Source organism: Monodelphis domestica, chromosome 6 (genome assembly GCF_027887165.1).
Source record: "Monodelphis domestica isolate mMonDom1 chromosome 6, mMonDom1.pri, whole genome shotgun sequence".
NCBI classification, from domain to species: Eukaryota; Metazoa; Chordata; class Mammalia; order Didelphimorphia; family Didelphidae; genus Monodelphis; species Monodelphis domestica.
The window spans coordinates 234,873,109-234,898,073 of NC_077232.1; the positions used below are offsets into that span (position 1 = coordinate 234,873,109).

The 24,965-nt window shown below is 38.6% G+C and overlaps 1 protein-coding gene across 5 annotated transcripts in view; it reads right to left on the minus strand.

The window, feature by feature from the left end:
* The window catches only part of FAT1 (FAT atypical cadherin 1), a 165,205-nt gene that overhangs the window by 71,622 nt on the left and 68,618 nt on the right, over positions 1–24,965 (minus strand). For all 5 annotated transcript variants that reach the window (XM_056802981.1, XM_056802979.1, XM_056802978.1 and 2 more), the window contains exon 4: positions 20,801–21,115. In XM_056802981.1, the coding sequence (XP_056658959.1) occupies positions 20,801–21,115 (315 nt within the window). The remainder of the gene's footprint in view (positions 1–20,800; positions 21,116–24,965) is intronic.

The following is a 24,965-nucleotide window of genomic DNA, read 5'->3' on the forward strand; positions in this document are numbered from 1 at the left end:
CCAAGAAGAGGGAAGGAAGAAAGTGTATAAATTGGAGATTTTGAACCCTTGGACGTCATCCCCCAAGAAGTCCCTTAGCATTTCCCAAAATTCCTTTTAATCTCTCCACCACATTGCCTAGTCACATTTGGGTAAATTCTGAGGCTCCACCTCCCTCTGGTCTCTTCTCTTGCAACAGGGCTGGATTTAGGTAGTTCTTTTTATTTTAGTTATTAGCAATAAAACTTTTAAAATATAATACTTAGTTATTGAATATTAATTAAAAACCACAGGAATCATATAACTTTGGAAAAATTGTGTGGAAATTTGTTATTAAAATAAAGATAAAACATTAAAAATAAAGTTTAATTTGCATTACGAACATTTTCTCCATCACTTTTTTTAGGCAGACCATCAACCAAACAAAGAATCAATCCCTGATTTGTAGCATTTGTCAGGTTCCCAGGTGTAAATGCTCCCCAAAACCATTTAACAAACAACCTGGAGCACATCCCTAGGCTACCACCATAAAGCTAGCAAATGTCCCACTTTGGATTCAAATGGATACTTTTTTAGGCATCTTTCTTACTTGAGTCTAGTGATTTTTCCCCCACCATAAGAGAACTTGAGTGGCTAGCATGTATACGTTCCCTTTCACTGGTAAGGCTTTTGAAACTATAGTCTCATACCAGTTAATTCTGTTTACAATGAATACCCCTAGACCATTCTCCTCAGAAACCTAAGAGTCTCCAGTTGTGGAGAAAAGAGACTGTTCTCTGCCTCTGCTTCCATCTTAACTGTTTTAAGAGGCCAGAGAAATTTGTTTACTTGTTAACTGTGGCTCATAACCTCATCTAAACACCCAGAAATTCAGCTGCCTCTCCAAGAGCCTCTGGATGAAATTTCTTTCCTGTAAAATCATTCCTTTAAACAACACCAAATTCTGCTTACATTGAAGCTTCTCACAAGAAATTAAAATTTTATGGAGTCAGTGAAAGTGCTTAAGAGTACTGTTGGGTCTGTTGTGACATATATGTTTACAAGATCAAAGAGACATTCATTCATTTCCTTTACTCAACAAGGCACTACGTTCATGGAGGAAATCATTCCTCTGGAAGAATTTTCCAAGAGAAACTAGATTTGGACATAGCAGAAGCTGGGATAAAATCCCAACACTGCTGCTCACCATCGGAAGGGTCTTGGACAACCTTTGAGGACTCCAATTTTGGGGCTGATTTTAGATGATCTCTAAGATCCCCATTCAACTCTAAATCCAAGATCCTGTGGCTTACATGGAGTAGTTTTCAAATGGCATTGCTCAATCTCATACAGTTCTTGAAATAAGAACCCTTAGAGATACATGGAACAAACAAGATCTGAGGATGCTATACTCTTCTGCTTAGGAAGATTCAATAGTTCTCCCATTGCTTTTAGGATAAAATACCAAGTTCTCTATTAGGCAATTAAAGTACCTTATAAATAGGTCTTTGGCCCATCATTACTCCCTACCAAGTATTGACCACTCCAGGCAAATTGGTCTACTTGTTATTTTTCCCCCTGCAGATTATTCCATCTTTCCTACCTTCGTGCTTCAAAACTTTGCATGGCTAAAATTTTGAACCTCTTCACTGCTGCCACTTGGAAACTCCAGCTCCTGTTGGTATAAGATCCATCTCCTTTGGAGCATTGTTTCCTGACCCTCAGGTGGTGAGTTATCACCTCCCTATCCCAGACCATATTTTTAAACATGTTCTCTATCTTCTTGTAAAATGCATGCCCCTTGACAACAGTCTATCTCCTTTCTATTATATCCCTAGTATTTAGTGCCTGGTATGGAGTGGATCTTTAACAAATACTTCTGTGATCCTGGACAAGTCTCTTAACCCCAAATGCCCAGTCCTTACCACTCTTCTGCCTGGGAACCAAAAGGCAGCATCAATTCTAAGAGGTAAGAGTTTAAAAAAAAAAAAAAGCATCTGAAGGTTCCCTTGTGGAAGGAATTTGTTATTTGGCTCCAAGGGGCAGAACCAAGAAAGAAAAAGAAATGTTAAAAGACTCTATCAATCCCCCCCCCCCTAAGACTGAAACACCCTTCCTCCAATTGCTGTGTCCAGATAACTGAAAAGAGCCCTGTAAAATTTCAATTAAAAATCACACTATTTGAGGGGTAGTTGATTTTAGGCCAACATTCAGGTTAGAGGAACCTTTATTTCAGCCATGTTATTGATTTCTTTGGAGGAAATCCTCCAATATATTATATATTTAAAAAAAATTCCTGTTACCAGCAGGCATAAATTTAGTTAAGAAGTTTATGGTACCTATATCCTATTATTCAAATAGTTTAAGGCCTTTAATCCTGACATTTAAACATTATTTGGTAATAAAGAATGTATTTTTTTTGGTCTTTGGCATCTTCAATATAGGCATAATTTCATCAGGGCTTACTGTTGCTATGATCTATCTAAAAAGTGGTTTTATGCCATTTGAATGCTTCTACCTGAGCTGAGATGGCTCCCAGGGTATCCATTATACCTTATGAATAAGTGACATTAGAGACAATTACAGTAAAAGAATGATAATACCACCGAGTACAATTGTACAAACTTAGACTTGAAGCACTTTGGGGAAGAGGTATTATTTCAATAAACAACAAAAAGCCATGGCCAGACGATACAGACATTTTTATTCCTAAAAAGCTAATCCGTTTTGTTAACTACCGTACGAGGGACAGGAGTTTCTTCAGTGAAGCGACAAAGGGAGGGGGAATACTTAGGCGTGAGAGTAAAGTTAAAATAAAGAGTACTGTAGAGATGAAGCAGTTTTGAAAAATTATTTCTTTTCCTGGATCTGAATTTTCACAAATTGTCATCTAGGCTGCTATTCCTTTTACTTCCATGTCCAACAGAACCAGTTTTCTCTTCTTTAATCTAAAAGAAAAGCCCATTCCTTATTCTAATATTTACACTAAATAATGTTTTCCTGACCTAGGATAGGGATTACTTTCATTATTTGCAGAAATCTAGATTATTTTATTAATTCTCATAATAATAGAGAAGAAAAGTTTGGAAGGCTACATCTACTAGGCACAAGGTACAGAATACAGGGTTAAATGAAGAGATGTGAAAGCTGTCCTTAAAAATCTGAGGGTGAAGGGCAGCAGCTATGTGACTTAGTGTATAGAGAGCCAGGACTGAAGATGAGTGGTCCTCAGTTTAAATCTAGTCAGACACTTTGAAGCTGGGTGACTCCAGCAAGTCACTTAACCCCAACTGTCCAACCCAAACCTCTTCTTTTACCTGGGACCTGATACTTAGTATTAATTCTAAGATAGAAGGTAAGGGTTATGTAAAAGAAGGAGGGAGGGAGGGAGGAAAGGGAGAGAGAGAGAGAGAGAGAGAGAGAGAGAGAGAGAGAGAGAGAGAGAGAGAGAGAGAGAGAGAGGAGAAAGAAAGAAAAAAGGAAAGAAAGAAAGGAAGGAAGGAAGGAAGAAAGGAAGGAAGGAAGGAAGGAAGGAAGGAAGGAAGGAAGGAAGGAAGGAAGGAAGGAAGGAAGGAAGGAAGGAAGGAAGGAAGGAAGGAAGGAAGGAAGAAAGAAAGAAAGAAAGAAAGAAAGAAAGAAAGAAAGAAAGAAAGAAAGAAAGAAAGAAAGAAAGAAAGAAAGAAAGAAAGAAAGAAAGAAAGGAGGAAGGAAGGAAGGAAAACTAATGTTAAAAATTGTTTTTTACACATAATTGGGAAAAAAGAAATACTGAAAGATCAAAGAAACAAACAATCAAAAAAAAAAAGAAGACGACGACGACAAGTCCAGGCAAGAAAAACCAGAGTGAAACCACAAGGAATACTGAAAAAAATCAACTCAGGATCAGAGGCTGACCCTCCAAGTGCCCCAAGCTGACAACCAGGTAACCCTACCTCCAGACGCCTGCTTTAGTAAACCACTCAGAGCAAGTCCTAAAATCCCTGACAATCTCCCTTGTTACTTCTTTAATTGAAGAATGGTTCTCCAGAATATAAATTAAAGGCGCCGAAAAAAAAAAAAGAAATTAACTTCCTTAAAAACAAAAACAAAAACAAACAAACCCCAACCTCAGTACAGTAAGCTCCCAATTAAACTGAGAAACAATTTCAAAAGAATGATAAATGTTCTTTTTACATATCATCTAGTACCCAACATAGTTAAGAAAGCACAAAGTTCAAAAAGTTTTTTGTTTTTTTAAAGAAGTCCAGTTCATGAGGCCAAAGCAAATAAACTCAGCTCTGAGAGCAAGGCTGACTCAGCAGAGAACACCCTGAATACTAAAGGGATTGGCTGAGTCCGGATCAGTCTTGTCATAAACAGTTTCTCGAGGCTGCCCAGGTTTTGAGTGGGATCTCCCCTTGTTTGGGAACCCATTCTGACAGTCATTTTCTTCTTCTGTCTGGTCTCTATGGAAGGAGCCCTACTTGACTGGTATCTCTTTAAATAGTATGACCTCAATAAATTTAAATTTTAAAAATTTAGAGAAGACCTTAGTACTTCCTGTGTACAAGGCACTATCCTGTATGGGGACTATCAAATACACGCAGGGGTGCCATAGCATCAGAGAATCACCAAATACAGAAAGATTGACTCCCAAAAGAAAAGGAAGGAGCCAAGTAGAGCCACAAGCCCAGGGGAGAAGGATTTAAGAAGAGACATTTTTGCCCAGTCTCGGACTCTCTTCTCCCCTAAACTGCTCTCCCAAGAGTTAAATAAAAAAGAAAAAGGAAAAAAAAAGTTGCTAATTATCCAGGTCCAGGAGTACAAACAGGTCAGGTCTCTCCCTTCCGGAACAATGAAGACTAATCTAAGGTCTCACTTTTCTGAAACAATTAAAAATAGTTCAAGGGTCCAAAAAAAGGGGTTCAAGTCCCCTTCCTACAGTTGGTCATCCTACTAGGAGTCTCACCATTACCCTCCAGCCTTAGTTCTGGGTGCTGGAGGTATAGAGATAAAAAATAACCGAGACCTAGTCCTCAAGGAATTTACCATCCATTAGGAGATAATTTAAAGTAGGCCACATGTGACCTTAATTCGATTTAAGTGAAGTCCCAGAACACCATTAAAATATAAACTTGCTCATGTGCCCAGTCTAAAATAAATCAAACAGTGGTCTAAAATAATACCTATCCCCCTTGTGTAGTCTTGTTTGGTTGTCATGGGAATCTGCGCTGTTGGAAACATTTATGTGAGGAGCACCAGAAAAAGATGAATATGAGATGAAACTGCAGATGTAAAAATCATAAGATTTTAGAACAGGAAAGAGAGTCTTCAAAGTCATCTATCCCAACCCCTCACCCTAGACAAAAAGAAGCTGATATTTATGGAGGTTAAGCCAAAGTCCATATATTTGTTAGTAAGAGCACTTGAAATTCCAAATGACAAAATAGTCTAATTTTTAAGGCTACATTTGAAACTAATATATTTGATAAAAATGAAACTAGAATAATACTCTAGTTTTATGGACCACAGAACTTTTGACTTCTAAACAACACTTCTATTTATGCAAAGACTGCAAAGAAAACACCATTGTTCTCTAGGTCACTGGCTTCTTCCTCAAATCTCTGGCTGACTTTATCCAGTAGATCTGTGCCTTAAGACTTAATAGAATAAAAAATATTCTCATCCTTACATAAGGAGAGAAGAAACAGAGGCTAGAACAGATAAGTTGAGGGGAAGATGAAAAGAAGAGGAAGAAGCTAAGAGAGGGACAAATCAGAAATTCTGTTTCATGATTGCTCTGATTGCCTTTTTCCAGAATAGGGGAAAGAAGGCTGGTGTTATTCACCCCCTATCTCCCTAAATCTTTCATTCAGTAAGTATTTAATTACTACACTGTGCTTGGTGCTACAAAGGATGCCTAGCAACAAGAAGTGGTTCTCTGCCCTGAGTGGGCTAAGGACTGCATTACCAGTACAAAGCAGCCAGGGGAACTTTCCATGATACTACACTATAACAGAATTGGCAAAGGTAACCAACCCTCAGAAAAGAAGAGGAGGGGGAAAGACAGGAAAGGAGAGGGAGGGGACAGGGAGGGGAGGGGAGAGGAGAGAAAAGAGAAGAGAAAAGGAAAGGAAAAGGAAAAAAAGAGTCAATTACTTCTTGGGCTGTAGGACTCTAGACAATCCCCATTCAAGGCTATTAAGACTATGTTATCTTAAAGAAGGGAACATTATATATCCACAAATTCTTGAAGGAGTTCTGCTTGGTCCCTCCCAGTCTTATCTTGGAATCTGGTTGGGAATGGAATCTAGACAGCTGTTGTTTGGGGGTTCCATTCAGAGAATCTTATAGTGCCAAATTCAAAACTCTTACTTTATGGGGAAAGAAAGAAGTTATATATCAGACAGTCTCTCTCTCAGTCTCTCTCTCTCTCTCTCTCTCTCTCTCTCTCTCTCTCTCTCTCTCTCTCTCTCTCTCTCTCTCTCTCTCTCTCCCCCCCCCCACCCACCCCCAAGTGCCTGGGGCCAATGATTGTAGCCCATTACATTTCCCTCTTGAGTATGGGATGCTCACTCTCCTTGAAAGTGTAAAGTATCCAGAAGAATCTAAGAATAAAATTGGCCAAGCCCAAGTGATGGGGAATTAAGAGTATCTCTTCACTATGCCTCCACAATTTCTACTGGTATCAATTATAGCTTATTTCATTTTCCTTTGGTAGGACCAATTAAAGGCCTAAAATGAATCTTGTCCTCATCATTGTTCAGGATTTTTTTTAATTCTTGGCTCAGCTCAGGTTTGACCACCTCTATGAAGTATCACTAATGCCCTCAGGTTAACGTATTCTCTTCCAGCTAAGATTTTTCCTAGATCCCTTTTTCTGTATCTTTTCCTCCAGTGTTCTTGTCTCCTATGTTGTACCAAGTGAAACTCTTGACATTGTATCATCTCCCAATATGCGATAAGCAATTGGAGGTCACAGACTATGTTACTTTATATTACTCTGTATCACCAGCACCAAAAGGGAGGCCTGATAACGTAAACAACAAATGTTTGTTAGTGTTGAAGGCAAAGCCAAGAGATACATTAGCAAAAGGGAGTCCTGGGAAGGGAGATCAGACTGCATATTAGTCTTCATGACTAAATAAAAGATAAATTTGAGACCTATAAGAAATTTCACTTTGTGAAAATTCCTAAAAAGCCTGGAAAAATACATACAGACAAATATTCACAGTACTTCAAAACCAGATCAGGAGTCAGGAAACAATAGAGAAGTTATTTGAAAAACATGAATCACCATCACTGTAAAGTCACAGGTCCCTTATTTCCTTCCTTCCTTCCTTGATATGTAGATTACAGGAAATTCTCGGAAATTGTTTGCAACTATCGCTATTTCCCAAATTACTTTCTTCATTTGCTATTTCAGCCACAAGTTAACTGCCATTTGCTTGGAACAAGTAAAACTGGATGTAAACTGATAACAGAATTGAGGGCTTGAGTGATTACCCATTCTACCACTGGCTATTAGGATTTTATTAATCTGTGATGTCTAACAAAAGTTACCAATAGTCAATCCAATACTATATGCCTAATAGTAAGTGCACAATACTTCCCATATTAAATAGGGTAACTACTATTGAGTTTTTTTTAAAGGAAAAATAATCGGTGGGGTACTATATAAAGCAATATAGATAAATGCTATGAAGAGTATAGAAATGAAACAGTAACTTGAGTTTAAAAATATGACCCTATCACAAAACACAGACAATTAAAATACAAAGAACAAAATAGAGAGGGGGGAAAGAAAGCCTTTAAAATAATTATCTTGTCAAAACTTTGGTCCAGTTTTTCAAACTCAAATGCTTTATAGGTTATACATGCATTAATGGTCGTTATTTTTTTAAAGGCTGTATGGTAACAACTTACTCAAGTAATTTTTGCTTTTATTCTGAATATGCTTATAGTTATATTTCTTTACCATTAAAATGTAAGCTCCCCCCCCCCCCTAAAACCCTTACCTCCTGCCTTAGAATCAAGTCTATGTATAGATTCTAAGACAGGAAAGTGGTAAGGGCTAGGCAATGGGGATTAAGTGACTTGCCCAGGATCACACAGCTAGGAAGTGTCTGAGGTCAGATTTTGAACCCAGAACATCCCATCTCTGGGCCTGGTTCTCAATCCACTGAGCTATCCAGCTGCCCCCTAGAATGTAAGCTTCTTGAGAGTAAGAGGTTGTTTCATGTTGTGTATTTGCATCTTCAGATCAGAGAACATGTCTGACATAAAGTTGGCAATATGTGCTGACTGACTGGTTACCTTTAAGAAAATATTCTGTTCATCGTCGAAGAGATCTGACTGATCAAACTTTTACATGAGTGCAATTTTGAATGTTTATGAAATTTGAATGTGTATAAAAAACTTTAAAGACATAACTTATGCAAATCAAGAAGTGAAAAGCGAAGATTTGATATTTTAGGGAGGCGGTGGCTAGATTCATTAATAAAATGATTGCTAGAAGAGAAAATACATGAAAATAATTTTGAGATTTATTTTTTCCCCAATTAGTAAATAACTGAAAATACAATTATAATAAAATTCTGATAAGGAACTCAACATTAAATAATATTCATGTCCATATTATCATATTATTTGAAGTTATAATTTGAGATGAGAAAAATGCTCAGCATAAAAGAATCCATCAACATATAAACTAGATGGATTCTGGCAAAAATAATTCCTACATCAAATCTATTTTTTTGTTAATAGTTGATGGCTTGGAATCAGGAAGATGAGTTAAAATCCAACTTCAAACCCTTACTAACTGTGAGCCTGGGCAAATTAATGGACCCTGTCTGCCTCAGTTTCTTCATCTGAAAAATAAGCCAGAGAAGGAAATGGCAAACCACATATTATATATATATATATATATATCCCTCCCCCACTTTAAACTAGACAAATGAATTATCCCTTCCCCTCTTTTCCCAAATTAATATGATTACTCTCATCAGAATTCAGAAGAATGCCAAGAACACCACACGGTACAAAATAGATGCTTAAATTTAAATGTTAAATTCAATTTAAGATCATCTACCAAAGAAGAGAAAGTGTCCCAGGTGATTAGAATTCTCCTAAGGAAATTGTTATTTATAAAAAACGGAAGGGTAAAGCCTAAAGTCTGCAGCTTTCCCTTAAATACTTTCTCTCTACCAATTTCACCTGCCTCATACAGTCTCATTTCTCCTACAAAGTTGTCCTTTTCTGATAAAGCTTTCTGTCCCGTTTCCACTAGTCCATGACCAACTCTAGTCTTTTAAATGGATTCATCGCCTGCCTCTGGTTAATTCCTACCAAAGAAATCAAACCTGTGCATTACAATCTCTTTGTACTCATGTGAAGTTAGTTTATTAGATTGTCTTGGATGTGCTTAGACTCTCTAGGTTGGGGGTGTGTGTAAATATTGTATTTTATGCGTAGGCATCTTCTGAAGCATATTTATTTGTAAAACCCCTAGTATATCATCCGATGTTATAAAATACTTGACTGGATGGATCCAGTAAACATTTGGTTGGAAGATGTCAAATTTACTTTCACAAATGAGAAGCTAGATTCTCCCCTAAGACTGAACTCTTATTCCCTTCATCAAACTTTATTCACACAGGAAGCACATATTTCCTTTTGGAAGTACTAAAACCTAATCATTTTACTTTATTTATATAGTTATTAAGAACAAACCAAGACAGGATAATGTGATGTTGCATTTGCATATTCCAATGATTTGCAAAAGAAACACAGTTTTCCTTCCAGAATCAATAAACTACAGGTGTAAAAAATGCAAATTCCTTTTTCCTACCTTCCCTCTGGGATTATCTCCAATTTATCCTGTCTACCCATTGTTAATACATAGTTATTTATCTGTTGTCTCCCTCATTAGACTGTGAGTTCGAGAACAGAGACGCTTTTTGACTTTCTTTGTATTTCTAGCACTTAGCACAGTGCCTAGAACATAGCAGGTGCTTAATAAAGTGACTGCCAAAGGAGAAGAAGTCTTTTAACCTTCTGGACTGTCTAAAGGAAAAGGAAATTGCCTTTAAAAGAATGCAGGAAAAATACTTCTCAAAGTTAAAAAAAAAAGAGGAAGACTGTTAAGGATGCACAGGAGAATCCAAAGCCGTGTCAGGAGGTTGCAAGACAACCCAGGGAAGGAAGGGAAGAAGACATATCATCAAACTTATTCAAGCTATGTAATAGATTCCAGATTCTACCCAGGGAGAAAGAAACTAGACCTTCCAAATCAAAAACAGTTTGCTCTGCTCCACAGGGCTTCTAGGAGACGGGATATCCACTACTGAGCACAGGAAGACATATTCTTGAAGATGGTAACTCCTTGCTGAGGAGTACATATGTCACTGTGATATGAATAATAAAGAAACATGCTGTCTTCCTGAGGCATGCATTCGGAATATGATTGAGAGCTTCTTAAAGAAGACTTGTCAACCTAACAACATCTTATTTTTGATGAATCAAATGATCCTGCCAAAAAGAACTGAAAAAAGTGAGGGATCATGAAAGAATCTTAAGGCAGGAAGATCTTAAAGGAAAAGATGGTGTTCTCATCAGTATTGTGGATTGAGGGTAAAAACGTTAAAAGATAAAGGGGTATAAAGAGAGGAAGCAAGAATCTAGCTAAGAAGATGAAAATAAGGTAGGGGATTTGGATTTGGAAAACTAGGGTTTAAGAGATAGGGATGTTAGACTTTGGCATCTAAAGTGAAGATAGGAGAGAATAAATATATTTGCTTGGAGACTTGTACATCTATCTATCTAGAGGAATTTAAACTGAAATTGGAAAGGGGAGGGGAGAAAATAATCCACACTCAACAACTAAGCCAGATGCTGCAGAGAATAACAGATATGACACGAGAAGAAAGATAGCAGTGAAGGTGCCACGAAAGTCACAAGAGACAACTTCCAGGCAGAGGGAAAATAGTAATACTCGGGATTTCAGATGCGTAGATGTGAATATCCCAATTATGGGCAATAAACAAAATCGGAGATCTTAATGCACTGAGACTTATGACTGGAAAACAGCAATAGAAGTCAACATCCTATTCAAACGGTACAAATTAAATTAGGAATGAATATATAGATAAGCATAGAGAGGAGAAGATTTCAAGAAGATCCCATTGCTGTTTTCAAATATTTGAGGGGCCGGCACATGAAGAGACTTACTACTCTGCATGGCAGCAGGGAGAAGAAGAACTCAGAGCAATGTATGGAACTGGTAGAAGGACAAATTTAAGCTTTTAGAGTCAGTAAAAATTTCCAAACAATTATCTAAAAGGGGAAAGGATCTCCTTGGAACTTGGAAGGTAGGATCTCCTCCAATGGAAGTTTTCAAAAGAAGGGTCAGAGAGATGACTGCTAGTTGGAAATGCTGTCCAGGGGATTCATTTACAAGGATGGATTGAGCCAGATAAGAAGTCAAACTATGGCCCCTGTTTCTCTTGTAGTTTTTGCAGGCTGCTGGATCCACTCTGCCCCTAAAAATCAATGGTTGTCTGGCAGATGTATTCTCAACAAAGAAGATGAATTTCTACATGTAGAATGAGAAATAAGAGGTGGGAACCTTGGTAGAAGGCATTTTGAGACAGAACCGAAGAAGTGAGAAACAGAACAAATGTCTTAGAAGCAGCCCACCTACCATATCTGGACAAAAGGAGCATGGAGCAGCTTCATCAAGATACAAGCACTTGTTAAAGCTCCTACTATGTACCTGGGACTGTGGAAGAGGAGAGAGAGAAAAGAGATCATTCCAGGCATGGATAACAGCTGGGGAAAAGACACAGAGATAGGAGATGAAGGATCATGAGTGAAGAACAGCATCCAAGGCTAGGATAGGTGGCTAGGAATACAGTGTGGAAAGGAGAAATGTGTAATAATAAGACTGGAAAGATATGAAGATTGGGAAGAACTTTAAAAGTTGAAGAAGTTTTTATTTGATCCTTGAGTGGAGTCATAGGGAGCCAATGGAGTTTACTGAGTGGGGGTGGGGGGGAAGCTGCCATTGTCATTCCTTGCTTTAGGAAAATAATTTGAGTGGCTATGAGAGGGAGATCAAATCAGAGGCTATTTTAATAATCTAAGTATGAAATGGTAAGGGACTAGGCCAAGATGGTGGCTGTGAGTGGAGAGAGAGGGATGTTATGCTAAGAAATGGCCAATAAGTGGATATGGGAGCAAGGAGTCAAGGATAACATTGAAGCTGCAGACCTGGATGACTGGGGAAGGGTGAGTTTAGGGGGGGAAATAATGGCTTGTGTTTTAGACATGCCATTTAACAACCAGTTGGAAATATCCAAGAAGCACTTTGTGAAATAGAACTGGCACTTGGAAAAGAGACAGGGATTGGACATAAACATCTGGGGGGCCTAAAAGAATGCAGAGGGCAGAGGTTGAGACTATATCTATAGATAATGGGTTTGACATAGATGATAATCATGATAATCTGACAAAGGAGACCCAGAGAACAGAGAGAGCAGATTATTAAATTAGGCTCAGTCAGGGCAGCTGCTAGGTGGCTCAGTGGATAAAGTGCTAGCCCCAGAAACAAGAGGGTCTGGGGTTCCAATCTGACCTCCAAATATTTCCTTAGCTGTGTGACCCTGGGCAAGTCACCTTATCCCAACTGATCAGCCCTTACCATTCTTCTGCATTGGAAACAATATCTGGCATCAATTCTAAAACAGAAAGTAAAGGTTTAAAATAAATGGCACAGATACAGTAATGAGAAACTTTGACCATCCAGACATTGGCTGATGGGCTCTCTCTTTCTCTACTAAAAAACAAAAAAACAAAGAGGCTAAGAAATGATTCACTCAGATTTCACCCTTTAGAAGAAAAGATGAGAAACACGACTATTCTGGAACTGATCCTCATCCTCATCAAAAGGGAAGAAATTGTTTCTGATGTAGGATAATAATCTTAGGAGGAAGTAACTATACCTTCTTAGAAGTTATGACAGATGGGGGGAAAGGGGTGGACTGGAAATAGTGGTGTTTATCCAAGCTTTTGAGATGGAAGATTTCAACATTTTGGGAACTGTTGCATAGGATTTCATGTCTTGGATTCTATAAGGAAAGTCAGCTTTAAAGTGATGGGAAGCTCTCCAAAAAATAAAATAATTAAATTAATAAAATAGTCACAAACACCAATAATTCCAATAAGGAAGAAAAAGCAATCTGGATAAAGAGACGCCTTCTTACACAAAGGAACTCACAGATCATTTAAGATGTGAAAAAGTTATAGAAAGAGAGATAGCAAGGTGTACAAGGTCTAAGAGAAGACCTTCAGGCAACTACTGGCTTAATCTCTCAGTATCCTAGGCAACTCTTTAAGACTTCAAATTGCAGACTGCAGAAAAGGCAGCTGGGTATGGTAGTGGATAAAGCTTTAGTTCTGGAGTCAGAACTCATCTTTCTGGTTTCAAATACAGCCTCGGGCAGTTAGTAGCTGTGTGATTCTGGACAAGTCACTTAACCCTATTTGCCTCAGTTTCCTCATCTGGAAAATGAGCAGGAGAAGGAAATGACAAACCACTCTAGCATCTCTCCCAAGAAAATACCAAATGGGGTCACAAAGAATTGGACTGAACCACAACAAAAATTCAAAATCTCCTTCTGCTTCTGTTTTCTCTACGAAGAAAAATCATCTGCAGATTGGGAAAGAGGATAAATGTGGTCAATAATATTGAAATCCTAAGATAAACAAAAAGATAGTGAGGCTGTCTTCAGTGAATTTATTCAAATTTGCTATGTCTGGATGATTTCCCCAAGGTGGTAAAAGAATTGAAGAAAGGATTACTAAACTGTTCTCATTCACATTTGAAAAAATGTGTCATAGGGAAGCTTTGCCCAAAGACTGGAGATGGGCAAATGTCCCACGAGATATAAAAAAGGGCAAGAACACAGATGCTTCAAAGTATGGACTGATAAGCCCGGTGTTAGTTCCTGGTAGGAATTTTAGAAGGCATTTTTTAAAGAGGCATCTAAATAAGAAGCAATTGGAAAGAAAAACAGGGATTCCTCCGAACTCATATACGAGTTCCCATAGAATGTTTCCTTTTTTGATGGAATGACCAGACTAATAAATCAAGGGAATACTGTAGACAATGTCTGTCCCCAGATTTCAACAAGGCAACGGACAAGCTTCTCATAATATCTTTTTGGATAAAACTGAGACACCCAACCTGGACAACAGTCACAATGAGGGTTGTTTTGGAGGTCTTTGGATCTCAAGGACAGTGATTAATGGATCACTATTCGTTTGGAAGGGCAATCTCGAGTGGAATGCTGCTCAGCTCTGTCTCTGGCTCTGATCTGTTCAGCATTTTTTCTAATTAATGATTTCATTGGAGGCATACATGTTTACTAGATTTCTAGGATGGCACAAGCTGGAACAAAAAGCTAGACATTTTATGAGAGAATTGGGATTTTAAGAGACCTATTCAAAATCCTGAATATAAGTCAAATCCAGTAAGATGAAATTTAATAGGAGTCAATCAATCAACACAGTTTATGAAGCACTTACTAGGCACAGTGCAAAGTGCTAGAGATGCAAAACAAACACATAAAAAAGCAGTAACAGTCCTTGCCCTTCAGGAGTTTACATCCTAATGGGAGGAATAAGCATAGAAATAAGTCTAGACAAGATACATGCAGAGGAGGTGGGAGATCATTTCAGAAGGTGAGATGCAAACAGCTGGAAAAAGCAGGAGCGTTTGTGTTGAGTCCTGAAGGAAGCCAAAGAGTGGAGGAAGGGAAGCTGCTGAGGAAGAAGGGCATGGTAAAAGGGACAGAAGGCGATGAGAGAGAAGGACTGTGTGTTAGGAATAATAAACAGGACAGTATGGAGGGAGTAACATAAGAAGCCAACTTCAGCTTTTCAGGTATTCCTGACTGGTAGTTCAGCACTCTTTCTACATTAAGAAAATCCTACAGTACTTTTATCGGAGTTCTCTAATGTGAAAAGAACTACGACTAGACAAAAGAATCTCCTTTTAACTTCTTAATCTGGAGTAGAAGACAACCTCTTTGAATTGCTATTTCTTCATCCCTAAAATGGGACCTTTGAGATAGTCTGAAAGGGGCTTTATTTTATTAACTGCCAAGGTTTAGACATGATTTCTTACCAAGAACTAAAAAAAGGTTGCAATGATGATTTATAATATCTCACTTTCAAGTCAAGTGATTTTCTCCCTAGAGTAGTAACTGATGAGTTAATATATTATTGAGGTGACTAAGTGATTAAATGATCAATTAATTACCCAAACGTTCTTTTGTAATTCTTAAAAAATGTGTTACATTAATTCCTTCCCTCTCCAACCTACATAGAGAATCTTTTGACCAAAAAAAAGTGCATGCAAACATATATGTTTCTGTATTATATATTATATATGTATACACAGATATATACATATAAACATATGTGTATGTATGTATAAAACTATGTCAAGTATGTTTCTATTTATTAGTTCTATTTCTAGAGAAGATTATTCAGTTACTCTTCAAACAACATTTCTTTTGCTGTATACAATGTTCTCTGGGTTCTGTTTGTTTCAATCTTCAAAATTTTTTCTCATTGTTTATTGCAAAACACACTTCCATATTGATCACTGTTGTTTAAGAGCAAATTCAGACATAACCAAAACCCCAAAATAAAATCTTGGAGACACAGATGTGAAAGACGACTCCAACAGTTCTTTTTCTGGAGGTGGAGAGCACTCCCTGTCCCAAGTCTTTCAGGATTGAACCAGATCAGAGCATTGCAACTTTCAAAATTTAATGGAGGTCTTTCCATGTTGTTTTAAACTTAACCTGCTCGTCCTACCACTATCCACTTTCACTTGGCCACTGACTACACATCCATCCTTATTCGTGCCTACTTATTAGTGCTAATACTTCTCTTGTGCCTATCCTCTGGCCCCCAAAGAGTAAGAACTATTCTTATTCCCTATTCTGGGAACTCCTCAATGCTAGGTTTTAAAAATCTACAAAAATGACAGCAAGAACCAGAAAGAACGTAGGAACCTGCCCACTGTGGAATGGCTGAATAATGGCTATAAACCTTCCTTGGTGTTCTTTGAACTTCTAATGTTTCTAAAACTTTATGGAAGTAGAGACCATTAACTAATTTAACGAGAAGGGGGAAGGAATCATCAACATATTGTTTCCCAAATGGCTTAGCATCTCTTCAAAGTGAGACACAGCCCCAAACTTTCTTCTATACCACTCAAGTATATATTTGTTCTTTATTACTTCACAGAAGACAAACTGAATTGAGGAAAGGTATTCCCTAGCCTTCGCATGGTGTATGATAAAGTCAACTTTGGAAATGTAATATACAACTCTCCCTAACACGTATTTGGATGTAACTGTGATTCTCTCTACTATCATCTACTTAAGACAGAGGGGGGGGGGGGGGGATTCCCTTGTGAAAGCTAAGAAATTATTCCCCTGCTGTCTTGCCAGATCGCTACATTTGCTTTCTATCCTCGAGTTAGCTTGTTGACTCCTGGGGAAGATTTGTTCTCACTGAAGTTAGTGTTTTAGAATTCTCAGGAGGAAGTTTCTCTTGAGAGCTGTTAAAATGTAGATACTCAAAAGGAGTGGCTCAGCCATATAAATCACGTGTCTGTTCAAAGGCATGACAACACTGAGAGGCTACCACTATTTTACAGAGACCCTGGGGACAATGGCAGGTCTCCTAGTTCTCCCTGGCAATCCTAGCCAACAGACTGTCTTTTATTCTTTTGCTTCCTCTAGGAGGGTATATTATGCAACCCCTGTGTGGTTTGGGGAAAGGTTATGAACATGTAACACCAGCCCGTCCCCCCTGGATAATTCACACTCCTCTGAAAGGAGGAAACAAAATGCATGGGAAATAGAACATTACCGGGTACTAACAAGTATGTGAATGGGGAAAAGAATGGTTTCTTTTCTTCTTTTTATTTCAAGGTCTTTCATTCTAGTTTTTCTTTCTTGGCTCAAAAAGCTCGCCATCTTTCTTTCTCAAAATTCCTTCTACACACCTGGGTCATCCTTACATACTCATTTCCCCCAATGATTTTTAAACCTCCAGTGCATTCATGTCACCTAACCTTGCAGCACAATTAAGAGTAAGAATTTTGTGCAGTGAAGTCTGGTCTATAAATGCTGCTAAAAATCAACAAGGAATTAGAATTTTTTTAAGGCATAGCTTTTCTTTCCCTATTGCTCTCTGGGTCTCAGTTCCCTCATCTGAAAAGAAAATAATGATTTCTGAGCCTCCTACAAAAATTTTAGCCCAGTCTCCAAAGAGTAAGAAAGGGTCTCCTATGCTGTGAACTCCTCAACGCTAGGTTTTAAAGATCTACCAAAATGAGAGCAATTTTACGACAATGAAGAAACTAGAAGGTATGTAGGACCCTGACCATTGTGGAGTGGCTGAACAAACTGAAGTCTATGAATGGGATGGAATATTGATGTGTAGGAAGACAGGATGAATGAGGGAATTCAGAGAAATTGAGGAAGCTTTCTTAGGAACTGATGAAGAGTGAGGTAAGAACCAGAAGAAATATATACAATCAATACACTGAAGAATACAAACCAAAAAAAATCACCAAAAGGAGGCCAAGGTCTGTGTAACTGTAAACCTCTAATGGGCCTGGGGAGCATCCTCTTCTCAGCAAAACAAACAAAACAAAACAAAAACCCCTCAAAAGTGAGGAAGACACAATGCTGCTACAGACACAGTACTGACTGTATGGTTGTATCTAGGAATAATGGCAATGCAAAAACTAAAATGCATCCACTATAAAACTCATCTGAAGTGTTAAGATTACTGCTAAGATTAAAATTAGTTTCTCTGCTAAAACTATTATATTTTTATGAGGTTAATTAAATTAAGAAATAAAGAAAATACAAAATAAGAAAGCACGTGCAACCTACATCTAGCCGGCTAGGTAGAGAGCCACATGTCCGTAGAAGCGGAAGCAGGGAGGGAGAGGGAGAGAGAGAGAGAGAGAGAGAGAGAGAGAGAGAGAGAGAGAGAGAGAGAGAGAGAGAGAGAGAGAGAGAGATAGGCAAAAAGCCTCTTTAATAATTTGTGATCTCACACTCAGGTGAGACTACAGGGAATTCTGGGAACTGCCAAGGACTTCTGGGGATTGAAGTCTGGGATTCAAATCTCCATTTTTACAGAAGTGGAAACATAAAAGCCAGAATCTATCTATTTTGACAGATGATGGCTTCTATGGTCTGGGGAGGGAAGGGAAGAACTAAAAAAATAAACTTAAAAAATTGTTTTTACATGTAACTGGAAAAAACCCAGTGATTCAAGATTGCCTGACCCAAGGAACTGACATCTTTCCTTGGCAGTTGAGTGGTCCTAAGACCCTGAAAGGGACTGACAGTTAACATCCTGTGGGGAAGCAGAGGCATAAGACATCCTCTTGCCTCTCAAGGATAGATTGGACCTCAGGAGCCCTGGCTCCTCTGAGGGAGGCATTTTGCCATCTCACTGAGGCTTTCCCTCTCTAGTCTCCTGCCCTCCATCTCCCAGAAAACATTCTCTGGGGAAACATACTCCCCCTTTCAAGGAGACAGGACTTGGCTTATCGCCCCCCAGAAGGAAGGGAAGGCAAAGAACGATCTCTTCACTCTCTCAACCCCATTCCCTCTTTCTCCCATGATCTCTTCACTCTCTCAACCCCATTCCCTCTTTCTCCCTATCATCATCACCATCTCTTCTCAGATCCCCCCATTATACTAGGTGACCCTCTGGAGAAGGAAATAGCACATCACTCCAGTATCTTTGCCAAGAAGACTCCAAATAGGGTCATGAAGTCAGACATGACTGAAATGCCCAAACAACAACAATCAAATGAGAAGTGATGAGATGATCTCATAGAATCTCTGAATTGATGTTAAAAGGGACCTTGGACCCATGTAGTCCAAATCTCAGAATTTTTTTTTTAAATAAGGAAACTATAGTGAGGAGAGGTACCTAAGATCACAAAGAAAGGGGCAGAGCCTGGATATGAATCTAGGTCCTCTTTCCAAATTCACTGATCTTTCCAGTGAGGTAGCTAGCTATCACTGGAGTAAGAATCAGGTTCAAATCAGACACTTGTAGCTGTGTGACCCTGAGTAAGTCACTTATCGTCTGTCTGCCTTGGTTTTCTCAACTGTAAAATGGGAATAATAGCAGTAACTACTTCACAAGATTGTAAAGATCAAATGAGATGGTATTTGTGAAGCCTTACAGTGCCCAGCACATAGAAGGTGCTATATAACTGTGTTTTCTTCTGCTTCCACTATGCCATACTTTCTCTCCATAAAACACCTTCCAGCTCTGACAAATCTTGCTTCTCTGATAGAGTCTGCAAAATAAGCAGACTAAGCAAAAACTTCCCCTATCTATAAAAAGTAAACAGTCAAATTAAATGGCAACAGATTGCTCGTACGTCTCAATCAGACGTTTTCAGGTGCCCTTACTCTGAAGAGCTCAGAATAATGTGGCAAAGACTTTTAAACAAACATCATCTTTCATACACTGACCTCCTGGGAAGATACATGAGGCTTCCTGAAAGATGGGAAAGGATGCCATGTGGATTCTAGCAGTGCTTATATCTACAGAAGGTAATTAATCTGCTAACTAGCTTCTCCCCCTTATTTTAAAAAATCAACTGTGATATCCAGCTATCATGTCACAGTGTTTGGTGAACATTTCTGGAAAGATTGGCTGAAATAAACAGTAAAACAGTTGTAGTAGGAAGTCTTCCTCCCCAAATCTGTGCAGATTGAGCAAAAAGAAAGCTCTATAACCTGCTAGGAGTAGAGATAAAAACTCCTTTATAAGTCTTCAATTTACGCCTCCTAAAGAGTAAAGCCCAATAAAACCTAATGAATAACATAACGGACAAGATAGACCACTCTTTCCCTAGATCATTAAGTTTACTGGTATAAACAATTCCTAGATGAGGAAACTCTTCCCTCTTTACTCTACTCTGTGACTCATACTGAAATACATAACACTGAAAGGTTATATGATTTGCCTCGGATCCCAAAGCCAATATGGATCAAAAGCAGAACTCCCCAACCTCAAGGCTAGCTTGTTCCTCTCAATTCTTCTGGTAAGACCTTTCTTTTAGACAAAAATCCTAGAACAGCAGCAGTCTCTTAGCCGAAAGATAAAACATGTTTTAATCTGAAAGTACAATTCCTATCATAAGCAATGCTATAAAATACTTTTATGGAAAAAGTGAGTATTCAAGGAAATAATGAAACTGTCAACCGTGGCTGTGTTGAGAGCCAAATTTCTGCCTATTTCCCACTCTGACCACACTCCAACACAAAAGTTCTTGTAATGTTAGAATTTGTTATGAGCAACATTTTTCTCTTTTCTTTTTACTCTGCCTAGTATGGGCCATAATGGAAAAAGTCAGACAAAGTTAGAATTTTACTCTGCTACCTAATAGCTTTAAAACTGAGGTTAATGACTATCCCTCTCTGAGCCTCTGCAATGAAAAAAAAGTGGACAAGACTTTCTTGGTGTCCATCAAGATATTGTGAACATTTAGGAAATGCACGAAAGACGGCTTTAAAAAAAAACTTCAATCTTATAATCAATACTATATACTGCTTCTAAGGTAGAAGAGTAGTAAGTTTTAGGCAATGAGGGTTAAATGACTTTCCCAGGATCATACAGCAAAGTCGTGTCTGAGGCCAAATTCTCAGCTCCACACCTGGCACCCTATCCACTTGTATTATCCAATTGTAAGATACTGCATAAAAATAAGGTAAAAAAAATCACTGTCTGCACATACCTGTTTTGGGATGGATTGCAAAAAACCCTTGTGGATTTCCACTCGTTATTTTGTAGGTCAGCTTGTCACTAGAGCTAGAATCTGGATCAAAAGCCTCAATCTGAACAACAGAAACATCCTTGGGTGAATTTTCCATGACTTCTGGATAATAAACCGGCTCCGATGTCTGGGGCGCATTGTCATTAACATCCTCTATTTCAATATAGATCTCGGTGAATGATGAAAGAGGCACTACCCCCTGATCTGTAGCAAAGACTGTCAGCCAGTAATGGGAGACGGTCTCACGGTCCAACTTTTCGGCAGTCTCTATGACACCTGGAGAGAAAACAGAAGGAACATTAAACCCCATTGAGAAAGTCAGCCAGCAACCTTTAATCATCACTTCAAAAAAAAGTTTCACAATGGGACGGTTTTACAAACGGATCCCAAATGTGTTTACTGCTTGGGGGTGGGAGAGGGGAGGGAAGGGAAGAGAACTAGCATGGTTGCCTCAGTAAGTTTTAATCGGGTTCACCAGCTCTGCAGTGAGGGGAACCCCAATGTGAAACCCTGAACATAATCAACAAGTAATGTAAAATACCCCAGCCTTTCCTAATGATAGGAAAATGAATGATGTTATCATGTTATCTGTACTAGGGAAAGGAAATCCACAACTAGAGGACCACACACTAGACATGAATGAAAGAATATCAGAGTTGGAAAAGGGACATGTATTCCAATAATAATTACTGATAGTTAGTTACATAGCATATTTTCAGTTTGCAAAGCTGTTTGTTTTGTTTTGCTCAGAGCAACTCTAAAACCAATCTTTTTAACCACATTTTATAGGACAATGAAAAAGAAGCAAGCAGGGCATAGTATTGACAGTCTCAAAGCCAAGATCTGACTGAAATATATTGCTTTTCTGACCTTGGGGAAGTCACTGAACATCTCAGGGTGGATGGCTCTTTGATGTCTACAGATGGAAGATTTCAACTGGACTAAGACTTTTGGGCCAGCCCATCTAAGCAGAAAAGAAGGTGCTGACCTGCTCTGCTGGAGGGAGCTCCCTCCACCTAAGTTTCCTCTGCCAGTGACATCACAAGTCCACTATTCCAGACCTGAAGATGAGGAAACTAAAGCAGAGAGGATACATGATTTGCCCATATCCGCAAATTAAACGTTGGTACAGGGATCTGAATTTCCAATCTGGGTCCCCTTCTGCCACTCTAGGAACTAGAGCATGTCACCAATGGGAGTAGCTTAGAAAGAGTACTGGGCTTGGGTTCAAATAGAAAACTGACCACTATGTAAAGATTAAAATTTAGGGGAAACTGAGGCAGGTAGAAATTTGTTTCTCTCTGCAAGGAGTATTATATTTTTAGAGGTTTATTGAAGATTAAGGATTAAAGAAAATACAGGATAACAACCTCACCTACATTATGAAAAGAGCAGAGTCTGCTTGCAAGTGGAAACAGGAAAAAACCGCAAAAGCCTTTCCAATCAGGTTAAATAAATACCCCTTCTTAATCTTGGCCAGGTGAGAATTCAGTGATATTACAAAGCATTCTGGGGAAGTGGAGCAAGGAATTCTGGGGATTGAAGTCCTGGATCCAAGTCTATTTTTACAACTAACTGAATATATTGGTTTTATTACTTGAAGAAAATAGGGCTGTAAGTTCAAATCTGGCTTCAGATACTTTCAAGTCACTTAACCCCCACTGCAGAGCCCTTAGTGCTCTCGCCTGCTTTAGAACCAATATGCAGCATTAACTCTAAATCGGAAGGTAAGGTTTACTTTTTTAAAAATTGGACTAATTATATTTATATTACTGAGAGGTCCAGACAAGATATGTATAAAAAGTGCTTTAAATGACTTAAAGGGGGAGGAGGAAGTAAGACAGACGATGGGAAGGGAGAAAGAGAAAGAGACAAGGGGGGGAGGAAAGAAGAGAGAGCAGATATTATAATTAATGTATATTAATTATATAATATGTATTTTATATTTAATATACAATATTAAAATACAACTATATTATGTCTAATAATATATTTATAATATGAAATAATTTATAATATAATCTTATAATATATAATTTATATATTTTATTATATAATATATAATTTACATATGTAATATATAAAATTTATATTTTTATAATGTATATTTTATGAAATTTTTTTACATTTATACAAAATATATATTTTTATATATACATATTAGGTTAGTAGCAGTATTATGATGTTATAAAGACCAATTCAACAATGTCATCATCCCCAAAGGCAAACATCATCTTCTTTATTCTTTTTCTTTTGTTTTCAACCTCCATCGCTTCTACAACCTCCTCCTAACAGGTTAATATGTGAAAGAGGCTACTACTTATGTTAAGCTCTTTCCACATCCTCCTGGGCTTGTCCAAGTAGGAACACCTGAAGATCCAAGAAAAAGCCATCATAAAATTGGCAAAGTTTCCTCCTCCTCCTCTTCTCCCCCACCCCCAAAGCCTTCCCCTCCTACAATCTCCCCTCACGTAAAAATCCTAGGACAAGGCTTCCAGGGAGTCACTCAGGAACACTAAAAGAATCCCTCCTTTAGGATGCAGTGCTATTTCCAATTATTTTCAATTATATCCAGAAAAATAGAGCATTTTATCAGCACACACACACACACACACACACACACACACACACACACATACACGAAGTACATATAATTCCAAAATAATTGAAAGAACATGATGCAAAAGTCATTATTTCTCAGCCTTAGTACTGGGTGTTTTGTTTTAATCCTTCTTTAATCTTTGTCAGGGCTCCATTAAAAGGCCTGGCCTTCTGTCTCTGCTTTATTCAGGACCCTTTGGCACCTCTAAAGCCCTACCTCGCCTGGGCTGCTGGCACACAACTAGGAAACATTACCTGCCCAGGCGCAGCAGGTAGCATAATCCTGGGACCAACAACAGGCAGACTCTTCCCTAAGATCAATAGCCACAAGCACGTCCAATAGAACCAATCTGTCTCGGCTGATTTCCTGGACTCTGAAACCAATCTGCCCACTGGAACTCCTACCGCCCAACTGTTCTGGCCGGTCCTGGGCTGCTTTCTTGGAACCCAAAGCTGGCTGGCTCACTTGAATGCCGGCGACCCTGTGTGCCCCGATCTGCTTGTTCTAGGGCTCCCCAGTTGTGTTCTCAGTATCTTCTCTGGCCCCTGGCATCGATGTGCCTCTCTCTAGATGACCAGCCTTCTTTGTCAGGGCCTCTTTGTTTCCCCAAATGCTCCATTCCCACCAGTCTATCCTCTGACCTTCCCAGACTCCCTATACTTCTCTCTCATGGTTTGTTGTGGTTTAATTCCTGAGGTCTAATGGGTTACTGATTCCCAATTTAGTAAACCATCAACCCTCCAAATGTCAGCCTCCATTTCTGCAGCATTAAAGTAGAAGCATTTAATTCCTGACTTGTTCAAGGTCACAGAGCTGAAAAGTATCTGAGGTGGGATTTGAACTCAGGTTTTTCCAATGCCAACTCCCACCATTTGATTGATTATTCCATGTTGGCTACAGAGCTCCACATGGAATGTAACTGGTGCCCTAGCCTAAAAGTGCCAGAGCAAAAACCTAGCCCTATCATCTCGTATTTTTTTACCTTTAACAGAACTGACTGGTGGAATGTCATAGTTTTTAAAAAGAGTATCCATGACCTTTCTTTAAATCTCAATTAGCCTCAGTTTCCTCATCTCTACAATGACAGAGTTGAACCTAGTGTCTATCTTTAAGTCACTTTCAGCTCTAAGCTTATGATTCTGGAGGAAGAAAACAGGCCTTTTTCTAGTTCTTTTAGTGTATGAACGGACAATAAAGTCACCCCAGTCACCTACATTAAGGGAACAAAAATCCATCGTTTCTCTTTAAAATGAGAGGAATGAAAGAGATGAGATTTTCCAAACATCAACACGAAGAATATGCAAGCAGAATTAATGAACATATGTTGGTCTTAATTCTTGGCCAAGGCCTCAATGAAATCGTATAATTTGCTTGACAGGGAAGATATTAGAAATTTTCTAAGAAGACAGAGTCCATGGATACTTCCATTTCCTCTCCTTTTAGACACCAGTCCTCTACACGCTTAAGAGACAAAGCCATTTTCTGCTTCTTATCACCCCCCAAAAAAAGCCCGTTATTAGCATA